Source organism: Bison bison, unplaced genomic scaffold (genome assembly GCF_000754665.1).
Source record: "Bison bison bison isolate TAMUID 2011002044 unplaced genomic scaffold, Bison_UMD1.0 scf7180017864453, whole genome shotgun sequence".
NCBI lineage: Eukaryota > Metazoa > Chordata > Mammalia > Artiodactyla > Bovidae > Bison > Bison bison.
Window position 1 is genome coordinate 2,798,114 of NW_011495015.1, and position 22,600 is coordinate 2,820,713.

Consider the following 22,600-nt stretch of genomic DNA (forward strand, 5'->3'; position numbering starts at 1 on the left):
AACCATGGAGTAGAGATACAGAAGTCAACAGCCATTCAAAGTGTGGAAGGACAGGACTGCTCTCATTGCAACCATTCTACGTGCAACCATGGAGTAGAGATACAGAAGTCAACAGCCATTCTACGTGCAGAAGGAGGGGACTGCTCTTGTCACATACTGGGGATCCACCATCCAAACTACTGTCAGCATCGCAGACAAGATAAACGAAGCTTAAATGGTCATGTATTTCCAATCAGGAGCCACCTATTCACCTATTTGAGGGCATCTCAGGAGCCGAGGTGGAGAAGGAAATGGCACCCAACTCCAGTATTCTGGCCTGGGAAATCCCATGGACAGAGGAGCCTGGCGGGCTATAGTCCATGGGGTCATACAGAGTTGGATGTGACTTAACGACTAAACTACCACCACCACAGATGCTAAGGACGTGGACAAGGAAGGAGTCCGTCGTTTTTTCCTGGTCTAAGACATCATCTGCAGCCAGAAGCGTTGTAGGTGAATTTTTAAATAGGGTCATTTTCACGTCTCCTGCTTTGTTTATCTTAAAATAGAATTGGGAGTCAGCAATTGATGCTTGGCGATTGGATACCCATTTTATCTGGCCAATGGAGTATCAAAAAATGGTTAGTTGCCAATGATAAAAACTTTAGTAGATTTAATAAAAGAAATCAAGACTTTTGGCTTCTCCAGGGACTGAAGGGAAGAGGACTGTCTGTGACATTTCAGCACACCTAAGGGACCCAAACAGCCCAGATCTTCTCTAGACTTGCTCTTCTCCAGGCCCCCCCTCACTACCTGGTCAGTTTTCCTGGCCCCTCGGGAGGCAGTTTTGACTGTGATGCTTAAACTAGGCCTCCTGCGACTTTTAGGCCTGAACTCCAAGTCAGCCACATCTTGATAAATTATAAAGAAGAATCTTGATTATTGTGACTATGGAACCATGCAGATGGCAGATGTGTACAATTAAGCCATTCCTCATGCAGACACCCTCAAGCATGTCCAAGCGTCCCCTAAGGTGACAATACCACTCCCAGATGACAGCCACCGAGCCAAGAGTCTCAGTTAATGCTACGTCACCAATATGTTCCTGTGTCTTAATGTACTTCTGAGATTTCCCCCTCTTCCCCTTTTTTTAGCAAAGGTGAGGACTAGTCCTAGGAATCAGGCAGGATCCACTCTGAGGACTGGCCAAGTTCTTCCACGACTGACTTTTGACTCCAAACCCACCAGCCGGTTTAGACACATCAGGTGAAAGGATGAAGGGTGTTCTGACACACGGACATTAAGCTGCTCAGGAAATGGCTGTTCCCTGATTTTGTTTCTCTTAATGTTTTCCTTCTGACGTAAGGCCAGTGAGCTAATGTTTATCATAAATTCTCATCAAGTGCACACGAAGGAACTGAGCCATGTGTGGATACAGTGGGAGTGCTCTCAGTGGCGACAGGGCTGCAGACCCACGTGAATTACCAAGACACGAAGCTGAGCATTTCCATTGTGAACCCGCTGAATGGAAGACCTGGAAAACTGGATATTCAATTTATTTAGGGCAGGTGCTCATTGTATAGAGAAAAATTCATCCTGAGGCTCTTATTCATTTTGTAAATATAATAATTTCTATCTCAATTGATGTTGCTTGTGAAAAACATGCAAGGCTGTTTATGAAAAATGTTTCAAAGGTGGTTTAAAAATAAGTGATAATTTAAGTAAATGATAGATATGAGCCCATTTTTCTTTTAATTAAGCTGTATCTGAATTTAAATATATCCCTATTCATTTAAATGATTTTAATACATCAAGTTGAAAACCTAAGTAATTGTTATTCAGACATTTAAAAATTATACTTTTCAAAACAAGGAATCTGTTCACCAAAAAACCTACAGTACGGAAAAATTAATACAGCATCTTATATTATAAAACTTATACATCCCTATAATAAAAAGCAATTCAAAGTCCAGGGTGGCACTGAAGGGCTTGCATGAAAGGAGTGTTTTCAGTCTTTAATTACTAAATATACTATATGTCCACTAGCAGCAAAGACTGTACTAGGTGTGAGAAGGGTGTCAAAGATGATTAGAAAGGACCACATCACAGCCAGTAACATGCTAGGATCTAAGAGCAGAGGCAGATGGCACCCAGGTAATTCAGGAGGCTGAATGCATGGAGAGGGCAGTCTGAGCACTGTGACAAGGGAGATCTGGGAAGTACCGAATACTAGGTCCACGCTGGAATTCTGGCATCGGGCCACAGGGCTCCAAGTCATCTCAGGAATATAACTAACATAAAAAAGTTGTATTCATGCTTGGGTGTGCAGGAGAGAGAACATGGGCCATGCTTAGATGGGATTACCTGCCCTACATTTTTGGCCAAGTTTTGGTTTTGTGTTGTTCTTACAAACAAATAGAAGGAGGTTGGACTTAATAAGTGAGTCAGTTTTTACTTATTGCAGTAAAACCCATAAACATAGTTTTACTTTAGTTGCACCACGTCAGTGCCAAGAGGGGAGCTATATATGAAAATAACCCAAACTCCTTCCAATGGACCTAATGAAGCATTATGCACCTTGAAGGGCACAGTCTGTGAGGACGCTGGGCAACAACATGCCTTTCCTATTTGTCAATACGTTATTTACTGCAGCACCTTGTAAAGCTGAGACATGCAAAAAAAAAAGAAAAGAAATAACATCCTCTACTAATTAACACGATAGCTCCTCTTTATCTTCTTCATAAATGATTAAAGAAGATTAAAGATTTCAGCTATAATTTCTTTCCTTCTTGAAATTCAGATTTATGTTAGAGAGATCATGAATTTTGCCTAAAGAAGTCAGGTTAGACACTAGTTTGCTCTTAACCTATATATATTTCCTATAGTGAAAGTATTTTTCATTACTGTTTTAGTCATTAATACAAAATGAGAAAGAATTGAAGTAATAATATTAAGTTTGAATCCACAGATTCACTGACCAAGAAGACAGGTTTAGTGATGTTTGTCTTAGGATGATGGTTGTCATCCTATCATCCTAAATGAAGCATCCTCAGCTTTCATGTCCTGGGTGTTTCCTACTCTACAAACTAGAATGCAAGGTTGTGTCAACATGAATGAGATGGTCGCCCTCTACAGAGCACAAAGAGCCTGGGGGGACAGAGCTGGGAGCATCAACACAGGCTTGGGGGCCAGCCACCTCAGAGAATGAACCATCAATTTCAGTGGTAAACATGAAACCCCCTTATAGGCTCTGTTAGACTTGAACCTCAAGGCTAAGATATAGAGAAAGAACATGTTTTAATAAGTTGTGCTAATGGATACAAGATACAAAGGAGCTGTGGTGGAAAGTTCCAGGGCACTCAGGTAGGCATCAGTAGGATTGCCATGCCCTGAGGTGGCAGAGAGAGCCCAGCTCAGGGCCAGTCTCATGACCAGAGGGTCCACCCTCAGATGCTCCTGTGAGAGCTGAGAGGCCTGGGCTGTGAAGAGGGCTTGGGATCCCTACAGATGCAGGGTGCTACTCCGGATACAGGAGAGAGAGAACCCCGTCCTCTGTCCTGATGACCGGCCCTGGACCGGGTCCGGGTGTGACAGGTTCAGATACCCATAGAATCTGTGCTCAGTGCCCAGGCCACGCCCACTCACATGACCTTGGGGCTTAGCAGGAAACCCCCAAGGGAGGTGCTGTCGGGGCCCCAGCACATGGCTTCCTTCTCTGTAGGGAGTAAAACCCTGGATGGAGCAGGGGCCTCTGCACGAGGAAGACCGTTGGGCCAGTTTGGTCGGGAGCAGTTTCCTCTGTGCTCTCGGCTCCACAGTCTCCGCTCAGACCTGGCCCTGCTGTGGGGACCGTAAGCTGTGCCCCTGGTGGCCTTCCTCCCAGTAACCTTCTCAACAGAGACCCATGTTCTCCAAGTGGACGCCACACTTCCTCCAGCTCCTGGGCCTGCTGGCCTCTGGGGGCAGAAACTAAGACTTTAAGTTTGTGATGAGACACACAGCTCCAGCTCAATGGTGCAGCAGCACGGTGTGTGCACTGACCACATAGTTAGTACTGGGGTCAGCACCACAATGCCAATGACACATCATCTTCTCCGAACACTCTAGGAAAGGTCTGTTATGACTTCCGGACACTGTGCGTGCAGGCATGCTAAGTTGCTTTAGTCATGTCCAACTCTTGTGACCTCCTGGACCGTAGCCTGCCAGACTCCTCTGTCCATAGGATTCTCCAGGCAAGAATACCGGAATGGGTTGCCATGCCCTCCTCCAGGGGATCTTCCTAACCCACGGATTGAACCCCCATCTCTTATATCTCCTGCATTGGCAGGCGGGTTCTTTACCACTAGCACCAGCTGGAACCCGCTGGGGGCATTACACTGAGGAAACTGGGGTCACAAAGCCAGCAGCTTGCAGGCCACATAGCTCACAGGGGCCCATGTCAGCCTCTCATCTCCAGGGCCCTGCAGACCCTCCACAGCCCCCAGACCCTAGAGTTTGTGTCTGAGAAGGAGGGAGTGAAGCTCAATTGCTGAAGGCTTACTATAAAACTCAACAAAGCTCTCTCACTCACTAATCAGACGAGGACACAGCATCTTCTCTGCTGTGAGTTCTTAGGAGAAAACCGATGGCTCCAAGAATGCCATGAACACACACATTCGAAAGGATTAAGAGGAAAAAGTGATCCTGCAGCTATTCTCCAGTGATAGCTCAGAAAGGAGATTAAAACATGCTGCCAGTTCGAAATACATGTAGATTTCCAGCAAGAGTAAATGGCAATAAGACGATGACTGTTTGGTGTCCCTAACTATTGGTTACAAAGAGCAGCTGAGGTTTACTGAGCGAGAGGCACCTCTGAACTTGACTGCTGCGACCAGGGCAGCAGGTGGGAACAGTAAGACACATCTGGATGTACCCCAGGCTCTCCGAGTACCACCCACGTGATCTTGAACAGCTTCCTGAACTTCTGGGCTGCTATTTATCAAGCACCAACTATATGCCTGAGTCCTCTCACTTAATTTTCCTACCCCACCTCCCCACCCCCAGCCCCGTGAAGTACAAGTCATCATCATCACATTTCACATCTGCAAAGTGAGTTCAGAGAGGTTACGTGACGCCCTGAATTTACGCCAACACGGGATTATGTGACACCCTTGAATTTACGCCAATATGAGGTTACATGACACCCCTGAATTTACGCCAGCACCAAGTAGGAGCTGTGAACCCAGGTTGTGAGATTCTAAAGTCCAGTGACTGCCTCTTATCATTCTGACACTTTCTTCCTGTTAAATTAAAAGAAAAACAAAAACAAAAACTGGTACCTGTATTCCCTACTTTCCTTTTTAAAAGAAAATATTTATAAGGAGCCCCCAGTAGAACATAGTTAAATAAACCAATAGGTCAAATCCAGAAACAGTGCAACTATGGGAGCTGTTAGAGTTACCACATAAAGTCCTGGTTAGAAAAGAACTGACAAAGGTCAACTTATGGACTTCCCAGGCGGTCTAGTGGTTAAGACTTTGCCTTCCAATGCAGGGGGTGAGGGCTCCATCACTGGTCAGGGAGTTAAGATTCCACATGTTGTGCAGCCAGAAAGCCAGAACTTAAAATAGAAGCAGTATTGTAACAGATTCAATAATGACTTTAAAAATATTCCACATCAAAAACAAATCTTAAAAATAAGATAAATTTATATTTTACCACTGAACAAGGAGCTCATTCAGTTACCATTAGAAAACTAAAGTACACTAGCTAATTAATTAGGAGGGCATTTCCAGACCAGTTGGTTACATGTGTGTCCTGTTTCACTGTGCTGAAGCATGTGCTACCGCAGAAGAGTCTCAGCACCTGATTATTATCTAAACGACTACATGTCAAGTACACGTAGTCTAAACAGTCACAAAGACATGGCTACACAGGACTGTCTCAGTACGGTTTCAGAAAATGTGATTTTGAAACAGGACTTTGAGTAAAGCATTCAGACTTGAGACATTTTTTACACGCAACTGACCCTTAAATATAGTGGAAAAAATTCTATCTCAAGTGTAAACAGGTTTAGTAAGGGAATTACAGTTAATGTCAACTTACCTCCACTCATACACTGCAGACATCTCTTTAGAAAGTGGACTTTCATCACATTTTTCTCTCTTATCTTTTTGGTTTCCTGTTTTTGGATACTCTTCCTACAGTATTGAATTTTTTTTTCTTGGTAGTTACACTGTTTTTTAAATACAATAGAAAGGTGCTAAATATTTAATGACATAAGCTGCATTTGCAAAATGTTGTCTAGCCGCTAAGTCATGTCTGACAAAAGATTGCGATCCCCTGGACTGTACCCTTCTAGGCTCTTCTGTCTGTGGGATTTCCCAGGCAAGAATACTAGAGTGGGATGTCATTTCCTTCTCCAGGGGATCTTTCTGACACGGAGATCAGGCCCACGTCTCCTGAATTGGCAGGTAGGTACTTTACCACTGAGCCACCTGAGAAGCCCACATTTGCAAAACGCACATCTGTTAAAATGCTTTATGGAAAGGAGAGTGAGGTATTGTGCTACAGAATGGAAACAGTCATATTTACCTATAACAGGTGTGCATGCAGTGGGAGAGCTAACATTTGCTATTTTGACCAAGACTGTGTATCTCTTTAATGATTTCCATTTTGTCAAAACTTCTGTAATTTCTATTTACCACAATGACTGAGACAGAAATATTACTGTAATTGATATAAATGTTCTCAAATTTCTAAAAGATCTATAGCAATTTTAGAAACAATAGTAAATATAATTAATCAGGATAAAAATCGACAGTGTTTATATACTAAATTCTGTCAAACATGTTATTGAGATAAATTATTCCTTATGAAAAAACGTTGAACATGCAGGCATTTTCATTTATACAAATATATTTAATTATACAGGGATGAAAATGAGAAAAACTAAGTATCTTCTACTCAACTTACATTAATTTTGAGTGTGTTGTCATGTGACTCTGCAAGAGATCTTTTTATTTCATAGATATTCATCTTAACACCCCTTCTTAACATTTGCTTCATCAAAATACTGCACCCTCAAAAGAACTGGGAATGGGAAAATACCAAGAAATTGTTTTGCCTAAAGAATAAAATAAATAAAAATACATGTAAAGGTTTTGTAAAGGGCATTAAGGAAAGTAGGTTTGTTTTCTAGGCCAGGCTCCAGTATATAAATATTCACAAACAGGTAACAACTAATTTGTGATAGGTTATAAAACATTATAGCTAAATAAAACTGAAGGTCATCTCAGTTTTCTGTCGTTATGACTTGGGTGTGAAAGGATTCCATGAGCTAGTATGAGTTGAGCAGATTTTGGGCTTCCCTGGTAACTTAGCTGGTAAAGAATCTGCCTGCAATGCGGGTGACCTGAATTCGATCCTTGGTTGGGAATATCCCCTGGAGAAGGGAACGGTTACCCATTCCAGTATTCTGGCCTGGAGAATTCCATGGACTGTAGAGTGCATAGGGTTGCAAAGAGAACAGATTTTACAGGTTCTGTTCCAGGCCTACCTTCAGTAACTAATTTTTAGAGATGGCTGGCCTTTCAGAAGCCCACAGGATCTTAGTTAAGACAATAATTGGCAACATCTTCAAGGGAAATTTGCTGTTTCCCCCTCCCAAGAGCTCAGGCCCACGTGGCAGAACACTGACCCATCCAGATGGTCAATTCTCACTCTTCCCTGGCAGCACAGACTTCCGCCTATATTACCAGAAGTACTGATGCATTTGCTTCACCCACATTTTTTCCTTGGCTCAGGCTGCCTTTATGACCAATGACACAAGCTCATGTTGGTGACTGAGTCTAGCCTGGGCAGGAGTGGGTCTCCCAGTTTGATGAGCACAGGCTTGTACCAGCAAACATGACCAACACTACAATGAAAGCTGGCTCTTTATTGCTCATTCTCTCTCATTTCATCTTTCTGCTGCTCCCCTTTATCTGAGTACCTACTGTATGACAACAGGAAGCATGTGGCTGAAAGATGAACTTTCACCAGCCAACACTCCATGGAGACTTGAATCCACTGCACAAAGTGAGCTTTGGAGGAGTGGCCAGGTATGTTTATAGCATGAGATACATAAGGAGTCCTCACTGCCCTTGTAGGACGCCAGCATCAGCTGCCACGTAATAGAAAGCCTGAGAGTTTGGGCCTGGGTGGGACTTCAGATGTGGTTGAGTGCAGTTTGCTCAACTTACAGATGAATAAACTAAGGGGCAAAGAAGTTCAGAATCACAGAGTTGGTTAAAATACAGATCCAGGAATTCCAAATCTAAACTCTCTGTCTGCTAACCAAATTCTGTAGCTTGTTTATCAGTAACTCTCCAGCCACTTACCTGTGATTACTATCATGTTTTCCCTGGTCTGTTAAAAACACATTTAAAATTCTAGGCTTCAATTTGGAGGGAAAACCCTGAACAATCAGAAGTTTTTGGAATTTCTATTAACTAGGATAGTCTGAACCACATGATTGTTCAGGTCAAAATCTTACAAGTTTCTGACAAATTTGCCTTACAAGGCAGCATATTCTATATTTCAGAAAGAGCAAATACCAAAGTGGCACATGCTGTGAAAATAACCCTTTTAAGGCTATCATCTAGTAAATAATCATGCAAATTTGATATGAGTTATTGGAATTTAGTCTAAAGTTGTATCAAGGCCGTATGTTACCATCAGCAATTTCTTCAAATGCATAATTTATAACATAACCTCCATGTCTGCCTGAGAGTCCAAGGTAGAATAATAAATTAATCCAGCAGAATCAGACCCTTGGAGGATGAATTAACATTTAGCTAAGGTCGTGAGGGCAACTGGATTGGTGGTTTCAGGCAATTCCTCATGGAGAACTTGCCAGATGACATGAAAATCCAACACGTTCCCATGACTAAAAATCAACTCTCCAAAATGCTTAGTTTGAATATCTAGGCATGCAAGGGCCTAGGGCTGCTTAGAATTCATACTGGATCATATTTTAAAAAAATAGTACAAACTACCCGTACCAAAGATAAGCTTTCTATATAAACATCGAGGTGGGAGAGAAAAAGAGCATCCATGAGAAAGTGGATGAAGGGTGATGAACAAGTAAGAGAGGAAGAAAAAGACAGAGATGTAAGGGAGAAAGAAATACAGACTGACAGCTAGAGATGCAGAGAAGATAAAGAAAAGGAAGCTAGGGATAAGCGAAGTGAAGAGGGAGGAGGAGGCTCCCAGCTACAAGGTTAAGAAGTTCTGGGGATGGGATGACTACAGCAAGTGACCGTAGTTAATATCACTATACTGCTGCTGCTGCTGCGTCACTTCAGTCGTGTCCGACTCTGTGCGACCCTATAGACGGCAGCCCACCAGGCTTCCCCATCCCTGGGATTCTCCAGGCAAGAACACTGGAGTGGGTTGCCATTTCCTTCTCCACTGCATGAAGGTGAAAAGTGAAAGTGAAGTCGCTCAGTTGTGTCCGACTGGGATTTTCTAGGCAAAATTACTGGAGTGGGGTGCCATTGCCGTAAGTAAGTAATTAAGAAAATGTTAATCGCTCTGTTGGGTCTGACTCTTTGCAGCACCATGGATTGTAGCCCACCAGTATCCTTTGTCCAGAGGATTTCCCAGGCAAGAATACTGGTCTGGGTTGCAGTTCCCTTCTCCAGGGGAATCTTTCCTGAACCAACAATCAAACCTGGGTTTCCAGCATTGCAGGCAGATTCTTTACCATCTGAGCCTCTATGTATATACAACACTATAGTGCTATATATTTAAAAGCTGCTAAGAGAGCAGATCACCAAAGTTCTCAACACAAGAAAGAATATTTTAAAAATGGAGTGAAATTAAATGATGTGTGACCAACAAGAAAGGAAGAAAAGGTGGATGACAAGAGGGAGGAGGAGCTGAAATGATGGGGACCAGCCAGGCCTGTATGAGCCAGGACAAGGCCTCGTCCTGAGGCCTCACCGGACCAGTAAACAAAATACAAAAGAAGAAGCAAGGAAAGCTGTATATGTATGCCTATACATTCAAATATTAGCTCATCCCTTAAATATCCCTGTGACCCAAGGTTTGACCTTTACCCTCAACCTCCTTCTGACAGTCGCGCTGAGCGCCCACGTTCGAGCCCCAGCTTCAGCTGGGCACACGTGGATGGATGACTCTGATTGTGGATAGCACTGCATGCCAGCACAACCCCCCTGCCCAGGGGACGTGTCCACTCCGTGGCACAGGAAGACTGGACATAGAAGTGCAGAGCTGAGCTCCCCTCTTCGTGCCCCACACAGCCTAGCTCATACGCACCCCATGACTGGGGAGCGGGGACACCCCCACCAACGGCCTCGCCAACAACAGGTTCTTTCTGTGTTACTTCAGCTCCCCGGATCGGCCTACAAGCGGCTGCAACCTCCTGATGTTTCTAAAGTTGCTGGTCTTCCTGCCTCGAGCCCTTTTCTCTCCTTGCTGGGTTCAACCTTAACACTGAGTGATCCTTCTAATAGAAAAAGCACATCCCATTACTACCTGCTTAAAGGCCACCAGTGGACTTAACAACCAGGTCTAGCTCCTTAGGTGACCAGACAAGACCTCCCTGACTTGGCTTTGTCAACCTCTCGATCTGCACTTCTTGTCATCTGTAACTTTGCTCACACTCTATCATTGTTTTAAATTTTTCTTTAAATTGAAGTTGGTTGATTTACAATATTGTGTTAATGTCTGCTGTATAGAAATGTGATGGTTCTTTACATGTGTATATATATATATATATATGTATGTATATATTCAATATATTGTTTTTCATGTTCTTTTCCATTATGGTTTATCACAGAATATTGAATATAGTTTCCTGTGCTATACAGTAGGATATAATTGTTTATAACTAATTTTAAACTACATAAAAAACGGATAATTTATCTTACTGCTTTTTGCCATCTATCTTTTATGTTGATCATTTTTATATAAACTGAACACTGTATTATTAAGCAAGTTCTCATTTCCACAAGACAAAAGAGACTGTGTATTTTTCATGTATTGGAGGTGACGATTGCTTTCTGCGGCCATATGTGTTTTTCTCCTGCCTTGACCACCCCTGGCTAGAAAGGGCAACCTTACTACACCCAACATGTTACCATCCTTGTCCTTATGTGTCCACGCCCTGAGTTGCTGTCTGTCTGATCCTGAGAGTCTCTCTCTCCTGGGATATTGTGCTGTTTAATCCCCTGACATGGTGCCTGCACATAACGCAGGGCCAAGAAACTCCGTCATTGTCATTATCTTCCTTATCATGAGAAGGAGAAGTCTCTTTTCTTGTATTCCTCAAGATCTATTGTTAGTAATAAGTATTAATACTGAACATTTCCTGGTGAACAAGTGATTTTACTGATTCTGCTGAGCTTTAAGTAAGTACCAACTGGTGGGAAGACACCTGATCCTTAACGCTGACCTGGCATAAGAAGCTCTTCACAGTCACACAAAATCCAGCTGCGGACTCCAAATGTTTTCCCATAACCTTGACTGCTACATGATGCAAAATACGAACCACCAGAGCCACAGGTGTGGCTCGGTCATCCAAGACAACGGACTAACAGAACGCTTTCACGCACGAGAAGCCTCTTGGCCAACAGTGGGCCAGCAGCACCTGCATGGCAACAGCCAGGGGCTCACCTTTTCTTCATCACCAGCACGACCCCGAGAAATATGATCACGAACAGCAGGATGCCAGCGATGACCCCCGCAATCTTGACTGTGTGGTCTGTTTGCTTCTCGGGTTCTGGGACTGGTTTTGGAGTGGCGGCTCCTGCAGGAGGCGGGGAGACAAGAAAAGAGACACGGTGGGTAAGGGAGAATAGAAACGTTAGCTTTTTACATTTTCGCCACCTTTAACAGAGTCGTAAGACTTATCGGAGCCAGCAGACAGACAGGCTTTGATTTTTTTCAGCAGCTTTCACAGGCGCTGAAAGGGGTGTAATTGTTCTCATTGTTCTTCCATATTTCACTAAACCCCAACACAAGTTGGAAAGTACACCCACGCCTGACCCTTTTATAAGAGACTGTTCTCAAACACAGTTTTTAAAATATTTTTATTATCGCTATGGGCTCCCTGATCTTTCTGCCTTTTTAAAAACTTGCTAACAACACAATAGACATCCTCAGCCTTTATCCAAATTTGATTTGCTGGAACATTTCCCCCAATTATTTTTCATAAATGAAGCAGTAATTCCATAACATATTAGCCCAAACACCTGGAGAGGGGAGATAAGCTCACTTACTGTGCATTTTACCAGCAATTGTTTTTTTAACACAATAGAGATACTCCCACCCCCCAACCCCCCGCCTTTGAAAAGCTAAATCTAGGTCACATCTGGTAGGCAAAGACTCCTTCTAAGCAATTTATTCACAAAGTGGGAAGCAACCGACGATCACACTACTGTTGCCCACATTTGGTATCTGTTTAAATGAGATAACCAGGGCCTGCCAGTGGCTACTGTCTTAGCTCTCCCATTTCCCAAACACTGTCCGTCCTGTTTACAGTGTAATGCAATGGAATGGCATATCTGTGTCTGATGAAATATCCATTACCTCTGCTAAATGAGCTCGGGATGAAAAATATTAGGATTCTATCGTTCTATTCTCTAAACAGAATCCATTTTCTAAGGGCTGCTCCCTTTTTCGTCAGAACACGACCGCCCTTGGCATCTGAGCCATCACGTCCCTCTCCCTACTGATATAGCTCATTGGGAAAGTGGAGATTTTATGTCCAAATCTCCCACGTTAGAATTTTCTTCTTGTTGGTAAAAATGAAATTAACACTGACTCTTGGTACCAGCCCTTTCTACCCTTCCACTGGGTTTTGCATTTATGGGTCATCTGATTCTTGAAAAACTTAACCATCATTGTGTCCTACGCGCTCCACATGGGGCTTGGTCTGAGTCACAGCAGGGAACAGGGGTCAGACTATAAACTTGCCATCTGTTTCCATTGGGAACGTACTAACGCTTCTTTAAAAAGTTATTCATATTAAGATTTTATATGAGACTCTGGACTCTGAACATAGCTGTGGCCATCAGATAGACGGAACTGGTCAAGATCAGAGAAACACAAGGCAGGAAACACCATAGCCTGAGGTTCCATGCACGTGTTCTTTCCAATACAATTGACGATAGCAAGGAGAGTAGTCATGATGCAAAAATCACACCTTATTAACACAAGCTCTTCTGGATAGAATGACTCTTTACAGGACATTTTTATTTCTGACTACTTCAGGGAGATGTCCTGCTATTCTGTTTGAAAGAATGTCCCTCGAACAGGTGTCAGATGAACCTTGAAGATATCACTGTTACCATTTTTTATTGTAATAACATCTGAAGTATATACCCCAATACTGGAACACATAGCCAAGTGGTATATTTGGAGGATAGTACTTCTTTAACTAAACTGCTAAGAAAAAATGTAAGTTAAAATGTGTATGTTTTAAAAAATGAATAATAGGTGAAAACAGCCATCCATGTAAAAATAACATAGCTCAAATTCACGAAACTTGACAAAAAGCCTAATGGCTTTCAATTTTGATTTTTTAAATATAATTTGAAAACTTAAAAAGAAAGCTATTTGGTTTTATTCTTCCAAATGCTGGCACACTGGGAGCCACTCCATTTATCTCACTAGAGATAGATTACAAGTTATCCAGGTATACTTTCTCCCATTCAAGTACTAACCAGGCCAGACCCTGCTTTGCTTCTGAGATCAGACGAGATAGGGTATGTTCAGGGTGGTATGGTGGTAGACGACTTTCTAAACAAATGATTCTCTAAGTTTTTTGTAGCTAAATTATGCCAATAAATACTCAGGGAATAAATTATTTAGAAAAACTGGATATGGCTTAAAAATTTAAATATAAGCAATTACAAGGATTGTAAACACTCCATGAGAAGAGTTGGTCGTATTAATGGTCTCATGTCTGCTTCTGCTAACTAAACAACTAGTCTTGTTGTACTTTAGCCTCTTCTCTAAGCTTTGTGAGAACCGGGGTGTGACTCTGCCCATCCTCGGGTCAGGGAGAGACATCAGCCCAGCGATGCCTCATTTCCTGTCGCAAACAGGCGAGTGCACTTGCCGCGCAGCCGGCAAAGCTCAGCATCGTCGTTCCTTAGCACTTACTCAACTTGTTTCATGTTGAAGGCCAAGAAAATGCAACGTTCAGCCTCCACAGGACACAGGGGCAAGGTGATCATGGCAGAAATCGTGCAAAATCGGGGAGCAACTCAAAAAGGGCGAGGAGGGCTGCCCTGCAGGTTTCCCTACACGGTCACTGGCTTACTACCTGGGTGAAGGGGCTGAGTGAGGAGTCTGGGTTTACAACTACTCTGGAGAAGCACCAACATAAACACAAACTGGGCTGAAATAAATCACAACCCCAGGACAATCTCACGGAAGTGTGTCACTTACTGCAGGTGCCCTCGGGGACACACCACCCCTGCCTTCTGCGTGCTCTGCCCTCCATCCTGCCTGAAGTGAACCTCCTTCTGTCCCTCCCCCTCAGGACGCGCTTCTCTCCCCTTTGTCCCTTTGGAAACCTGGGGCTGTGACCTGTCAGTCAGCCACAGACAGGATAATCTGTGACAGAATGTGGTTGCAGTTGGTAGCTTGTTTCTTTCCCCCAGGGGCTTCCCTGGTAGCTCAGTTGGTAAAGAATCCACCTGCAATGCAGGAGACCCCGGATCGATTCCTGGGTCAAGAAGATCTGCTGGAAAAGGGATAGGCTACCCACTCCAGTATTCTTGGGCTTCCCTTGTGGCTCAGCTGGTAAAGAATCTGCCTACAATGTGGGAGACCTGGCTTCAGTCCCTCGGTAGGGAAGATCCTCTGAAGAACGAACGGTAAAGGCTACCCACTCCAATATTCTGGCCTGGAGAATTCAATGGACTAAATAGTCCATTGGGGTCACAAAGAGTCAGACGGGGCTGAGCTACTTCACTCACTTCTTTCCCCCTCACCCAAATCTACGAATGTAACAGTGTAACTTAACAAACTGCTTGGCAAGAGGTTTTTTTCTTAACAATATTTTCCCCTTGTCTTGTTATTTTCGTGCCAGGTTTCTAATGTTACAACCTTTTATTCCTTTTTTTTTTCTTGGTATAAATTCAAATTCTTCATGGAAAGGCATTTTTTTTTCTCCTCTACTGTGCATTCCGCTTAGAGGTTACTGCACGTGTCCGCACGTGTAGCTCCTTTTGAAGAGAATAAATTCAAATGCATCTAAAAGTGTGTATTATGTGGGCTTGGACAGTCACTAGAATGATAAATATGCTAAATATTTCAGGGGGAAGGAGGGTGAATATCACCTCCACGGATGTGCAGGCTGCTGACTCCTCATGACAGTGCCAAGTGGACTGTTCTAATGACCAAGAAGAGCATTTCCAAGAAAAAAAAAAAAGGATGGTGTTCCAGGTTTCAGATATAACATCCAACGTGAAAAAAATCTCTAAAGAAAAGGAGTGATTATCCATGGCAGTGGTTGGTTGATTTTCAACTTGGCAGAATCCAGTCTGTCTTGGCCCAGTGTTGGATGCTAAATTCAGTAACAGAAGCTCGCCAGGTTGAGAACTCGATGTACTCAGCCATTGGCTCTAGGGTCTGGGCCCAGTTCTGACCACTACACAGACCATACAAACTTCCCCTGGAGGCCCACAATGCCAGCCCAGCAGGATATGAAGTAGGTGTTGGGCATAAAGTGGAGAAATCTAGACTCGGGGCAAACATTTGGGGGTTGCCAGGTGATATTTAAAGCCATGAGACTACAGGAGAGTGCTTGGGAGGTGAACTGAGAGGGTGGGTCATAAGAAGGGCCAGTAATGGGGACAAAAAGGAGCTGCTGATCTAGGGAGGAGGGAGGGGGAGGAGGAAGTCAGTGTGATATGGAGCCAGAGAGGAGTGTGGGGATCCAGGGAAACTGCTCTTTTTTAAGATGGGAGAAATGAGGGCATTTTGAATGATGATGCTTCTGGACGCCTTGAGGGGAAAAAGTTGATGATGCAGGAGGGAAAGGAGATGCCTGTTGGAGTAACGACCTTGATGGGACAGGAAGGGATGGGCCTGGAGAGGGTTGTACAGAGAGGTAAGGGGATGAGGGCCTAGGGAAGACGGGGGAGCTGGATGCCAGGGCTTTATGAGAAAAAGGGCCTCGTGAGATGAATCCTGGTGATCTCAAAGCAGGTGGCAACGGAGATGTGAGGGTTGCGGTGGGGCTGGGAGTTTATCAAGGAGCACAGAGCTGGCCCCCTCCTCCCTCCTTATAACAAGAAGGAGGAGGAGAAAGGAAGAGGAGGAGAAAAGGCAGAGGGTGACACGGCTCCGAGTTCCACCCTAAGTGATCCATGAGCCATCAGAGGCGGGAGCGTCCCTGGGACAGACACGGAACGGATGCTTGCTTGACCCATCCCTGGGACGCAGTCAAGCCTGGTTTTCGGTCTCAGATAAACAGCTCCTCCTGTGCTTCAGGACCCATAATAAGGCCCTGCAGGACACTCAAGATGAGTAAGACGAGTGAGAGTTCACCTTTCTCTGCCAGACACAAGAGGCTGAGAGAGGGACCATGTCTGACTATGTCTTCAAAACCCAACTGGAGGAGAGAAGGACAGTCCATGTGGAGAGCAGTGAAGGCTACTGCCCCCTGGGCTAGGGGCCTCCAGTGTCTGGCCCCAGGGGGTGACTGGAACTACAAAGAGGAGGGGCTCACAAAAGGCGCCCACTGGCCACACACAGGCCCTCTGGCCTTAGAGCCGGGCACCGGACACCGGCACTGCTCAGGGAAGAACCTGGCCTGCTTCCTGGTGACAGAACTGGTGTTTGGGTAAAATGCCTGCACCGAATTCAAACAACAAAATACTCCATTCTCACAACATGCAAGACCAAATACCAAAATTCCACTCTGGTATTTGTGGTTGGGGGAGAGAAAAAAGGGTCAGGAACAGCCATCCTGGGAAGGTGCTGAAAAGAGAAACAGGAGGTTGAGAAACCTTATGAGAAAAAATGAAATGGAAACATGAGGATATTGTTTCTCAGAGTGTGTTTCAAAGAGCACTGGTCCTCAAAGATGTTCTAAAACAGCCTTCGAGGAAGCCTCAGCCACTCTGGACTAGCATTTTATGACTTTATGGAATAGAGAATCTATTTCAATTAATTATCATAGTTTTTTTTTCACCTTTTGCAGACATCTTTTCTTTTTCTTAAAAATAGCAACACCCAGTTTTAAAGATTATTGTAGTTCACTCAAGTCTTATTGCTCAGAAAATTAGAATTCCTTGTCATCTGTGTTTGATTTTTCCGGCTGTACCTTGATATTATTATATATAATCACGAAATATCTCCAAGATTTTTCATTTAAATTACACATCACTGTTTCTCTTTCTGGGAATGCAAAGTCAATCAGCACCCTTGGAATAATCTCTGTTCACATTTTATGTATTGTTTGTAACCTGATTATGCTTTTGAATTTATAACTCTTCCCTTGTACCTAATTTCCACTGCAGGGCGCACAGAGCATGTACGGCGTACAAGTAATAATCAGAAACATAATTTTTCATATAAAACTGAGACGCTGGATTGTTTGATGTATACCGTCTCTAAAAAATTAATCTACTTTTTTATTTTTGTTCTAATTTCATGACAGTTACTGCTCTCATTGATTGATGGGTCTACATCCTGTGGGTAAGATGATCTATCAAATCCTGATCACTTATTCTCTGGGCACTAGAAGTTTGCAGAGAATTATGAGTGCCATTACTGGTCTGATGAAATGGCTTTATTTCTTCCATTTGTATTTCTCAAATCATGGTCAAGTAATAAAATGAGTGAACTGCTTGTCAATAAGATGGCATCAGCTGTGTTCACCTTTCTTACAAACTGAATAATCAATAAAGGGAATGTGAATGGGTGATTTTGAAGATATTATCAGTTCAGAGTGTATATTTCCAACAGCTTGTTTGAAACTAAACTTTGAAGGCATTAAAACAAAACTCTATCTTGGGTTGAAGGATAGTCACCTAACACCAGGTCAGTTTACCTCCCTACCCAATCTCTAAAAATTAAAAACACACTGTATTTTCTTCATCTCTCTTCCCACTGCCACAGACCTGGTTTATTTCTTTTCTGTATTTTGTACTTGTCTCCTAGGGAGACATCCCATCTAGCCTCTTGCACAGTGATTTTCCTAAAGAACAGGCCTAATCAGCTCACTCTTTCATTTAAAAAACAAAATAAAAACACCCAAGCCTCCAAATGCTTATTTCAAAAGGCAGCTGGGCCTCCCATTAGCTGCCTCCCAACTCTTTTCCAAACTTCATGCTTCTTCTCTTTTGACTTTCCTACATCCACCTGTGCTCCAACCAAACAGAGATGACCAGTCCTCTCCTCCCCCTCTAGCTCCACAGCCAACATCTCCCTTCTCAGGACCTTTGCTGCTGCTCTGTGGACCCATCCCCTCTCATACATCATAGAGGCCTACTTGTCTTTCAAAGGCCAGTGAGCCCAGCACTGTCCCTGTGGCTTTGCAGGAAGTATTCTCTCTCCTGCTGAACTTATGGAGCCTCTCCTTGTCACCCCTGTTGACTATTTCAACTGCAAGTTCCATTATTTTGGTAAGTCCTTTATATTACATCTTAACATAAGTTCCTTGGGACAAAGCTGGTTTTAGTTTTTAGTCTTCACATGACCAAGCCCAGCATCTTATTATGTGTCTGAAGTTCATGCTGAATCAAAGCTCTCTCACAATAAATCTCACTTTAATTTTTCTGTCTTTCTCATTTGCGCTCTTTTCATAGCCAGCCTATTCTTTCTCCATGTGCACTAGAGTTCCCATACATAGGGTGATGGGTATAAAAGGAAAGAAAACAGGAAAAACTAGAAGTGTAAAGACAAGTCCTGTTTTGTGGTCTTTCCTCTGCCTCTTCCCAGCATTTATCTAGGGCTTACTAAGACAAATGGGGTCTGTGGCTGCCTTTAGATGACCTTCCGTGGCCATTAAGACAATACCCCGAGAAAGACAGACCATCTGGGCCTGGGCTCCAGGGACTGTGAGCCAGCCAGGCACAGGAGATGTTCCTCAGTAGGTTGATGACAGATAAAAGTCTTTGCCAGTAAATTTACTGACCAAACTTTCATCAATGATAAAATGAGATTACTAGAAAGAAAGAGCATGAAAATAAATACTAGTGGCAAAATGTTATATTTCCAGCACCAAAGCAGTGAAATATATATCCATCAATGACGAGAAAGTTAACTGGGTACATATCAGGGAGACAGGAAATGAGTATCTGTCAACAATAAAGTGTTATGAGCTCAATATTTGTAATGATTAAGTAGCTGTAGACCATTTTTCATGATCATATGTCGAATTTGTTTTAGAAGTCTTTAAAGGAGCCAAAATTTATGCTGGAGAGTAATTAAAATGGTCTGGGACTTTTAAGAAAGCGAAAAAGGAGAAATTTCTAAGATAATGCTATTATGATTAAAGTTATTGTAAGTTTATTTAATAAAATGTTTATATCATTCCTATGACCTTACTTTAGAAGCATTTTCTAACTTCTTTGTTACTCAGAGAAGAAATAAGGTAGAAATCTGAAAATTCCCTTTTTTTTAAGCCTTTAAACTGGCCAAAAAACACACATAACTAGCTCTGATGTAGTGTGTGCATGCGCATATTTGTATGTAAATATACTCCAATATCTAAAGAAATTATTCAAAGACATATAAGAAGTACCCACCAAAGTGACAATATCACACACTTTTTATCATGTTTCCTATGAAGTTAGACACAATCTTGAGTAAAAAACAACAAAAACCACCACAAGGACAGCACATATGCAAAAATTCCAGACAAAAATTGGTATGCTAATATGTGTTTTGACCAAGAACTCTAACTTGAGTAAACTGTTATAATTAATAATAGGCCACAATTAATAACTGCATCATTAGCAATACCAATAATACATTATACAGATTAAACTGAACATCAATTACAGTGCTAGGGTGATGTATGGCTTGGATGTTTACTGGAGGAAATGGGAAAACTCATCAGAGATCCTGACAGATGTGTTGAACACATGTCATTTATTAACTCCCAGGCAGGTGCCAGGCTGATTTTCAAAGATGTTTCTCAGAGATAGTCGCTCACTCTTCAAAATGAAAACAACGTGTGGAAGAAAACTTATGTGGCTTCACCTTCCCTTGCCAACTGCTCCATATTTTTCCAACTTCATAGCAAGTGTCTGAAAAAAGGTACTCAATGAGATCATCTATCATCCTTCTAGATAGAGTTCTGCTAAAGTGCGTCGTCTTGGGCTCCCTTGAGAACCGGCGTAACTGAAGGACGAGCACAGAGAGGTGCTCACATCAACACCAAGGACAGTGAGGAGGGGCGATGGAGCCCCAGTGGCCAGGACAACAAAGGGGAGCCTGGCGCTTTATTCCGTGCTCTGGGCCACAGGGAGGTGCAGAATAGGTTAGACACTGCTCTGGGCTATTACAGCTTCAAATAAAGCAGCTGTCTTTGAAAATGTGGTGATTTTTTTTTTTTTTCATCACTAGTATCATCACCATGGTCACCACTAGCAAGAGAATATAGCTTATATTCTGATGCACCTATATCTCAAATGCAGGCAAGTGGGAAATACCACCCGTGGGGGAACTCATCACAGGTCTCGACATATAAGAAAATAATCAGATTCCTCCCACACTCTGGGGCTCTTGGAGACCCCAGCAGCCACATGGTATTCATGTAAATAATACCCTACCTAGCATCAAGAAAGCCATTCATTTTCTGGGAAGTTCAATTTTACATTCAAGCTTGGGAAGAGCAGTGGCCTGGATTAATTACCATGGGCTTCTGAAAGTCCTAGGAGGCATAAACAATCCTTTATCAGGACAACAGTGAGTAACAAAGTCATGACAGAAAGTTACGAGCAACTGCCAACTCCTCTGCCTTGGCCCTGACTCAGCTGGTGAAAGGCCCTTTATATATGTCATTGGGGTAATTCTCCCACTGCCCCCACTGGGGTTAAGAAGCAGTATTCTCCATGCTTTATAGACATGGAAGCTGAGACTTGGAATTTAAGAGATTTGCCCAAGAAGTCTGAACTCATGACCTTGTATCTCAAGCAGATACTTTCTGAATTAGGTGTGTGGGATCCACACACTTTACCTGAGAACTGCCCTACTGAATCCAGGACAGAGACTCTGAGGCCCAGATTCCTGTCTGACATGTTTGAAAACGGCCCTAGGAAGAGTGCCAGGTGGTTCAGAAGATGAAGTTCAGAAGTATAGAAGATGACCTGGAGTCTAAACTCTAGGGCTTTCCCTGCTCCCTCCAAGCTGGTCAAAGGGAAGCCCTGACTCTTACAATGATCCACCATTTGTCCCCAAGAGTCAGGCAGGCAAGGACAAGCAGGAGCCTTATCCTAAGTGGTCGATCATTGGCTTTAAATTTCTTTGAAGTCTGTTGCTTGATTTTTTTGAATATAGCATGTAAACGTTGCCTGTTCCTCCATGATATACTGATGTTTAATACAAACAATGTTTGAAATGGTTTACTATCAAGGAAAGTGGTACCTTCCTCCCGAACCCGGTACCGCCCCCTTCTAGGGGCTTCTCCAGTAGCTCAGCAGTAAAGAATCTTCCTGCCAATGCAGGAGATGTAAGTTCAATCCCTGGGTTGGGAAGATCCCCTGCAGAAGGAAATAGCATACCATTCCAATATTCTTGCCTGGGAAATCCCATGGACAGAGGAGCCTGGCGGGTTATAGTTCACGGGGTTGCAAAGATTCAGACACAACCGAAGCAACTTAGCATGCATGCATACATGTGGTTCCTAAGCTAGAAAAGCCATGGCTTGAGAAGGAATCAGACATTCAAAGCCAAACCCAAGATTCTCTTACATGAAAATAATGACAATTCTAAAAGCAGTGCATGAGGGTGCCTGTCTGTTGCAGAGGTGGTGGTTAACAGGCTGGAATTTTAGGAGTCAGTCTTTTCATAGGCTCCAGGTCTCCCTGTCAGCCCTCTGGAGACACTGATATTGAACAAGTTTTGATACTGATATCAACAAAAGGGTAAACAAGATGAGGCACTTGGATCGAAAGGACTGAGCTTTTTCAATTTTCTGGACTTTCCCTTGATTATCAATACAAGGTCAGCAGAGTATTTAAAACAATAATTCTCTCTCCAGAAAAGAGTTCTGTTTCTCTGAGCTCTACCCTTTAAGCTTTCTGGATTTGCTGCCTCAACATCTGGCTCTGTTAAGACATTGGGGGAAACTCTGACTTCTTTTCCATTCTGACTCAATATATTGGATCACACCCATAAATACTTTAAAAAACCTCTCACAAATACTAAGCATTTTACAGTATTCTAAAAAAGCTTATTTGTAAGAGAGACTAGTCCAAAGTCAACCAAAAAGCACAGCAGTAAGACATGGCCCTTTGCCTACAAATTCTCAATGGAATTCACTGGTTTCTTAGACATGAAGCTGTTGGAGTTCATCTTGATGCCTTCTGTTCTAAATTGTGGTCGTGTTTTTCTAAGGCAAGTGAAGGGCTAAAAATGAAAGTAGCACAATTGGTATCTATCAACA

The 22,600-nt window shown here is 43.0% G+C and overlaps 1 protein-coding gene across 1 annotated transcript in view; it reads right to left on the reverse strand.

Annotated features, from left to right (window-relative positions):
• Positions 1-22,600, reverse strand: part of PTPRM (protein tyrosine phosphatase, receptor type, M) — a gene marked incomplete at its 5' end in the record, with an annotated part of 499,416 nt that overhangs the window by 204,565 nt on the left and 272,251 nt on the right. Inside the window, one exon of the mRNA XM_010859089.1 lies at positions 11,641-11,773. Coding sequence (XP_010857391.1) covers positions 11,641-11,773 — 133 coding nt within the window. The remainder of the gene's footprint in view (positions 1-11,640; positions 11,774-22,600) is intronic.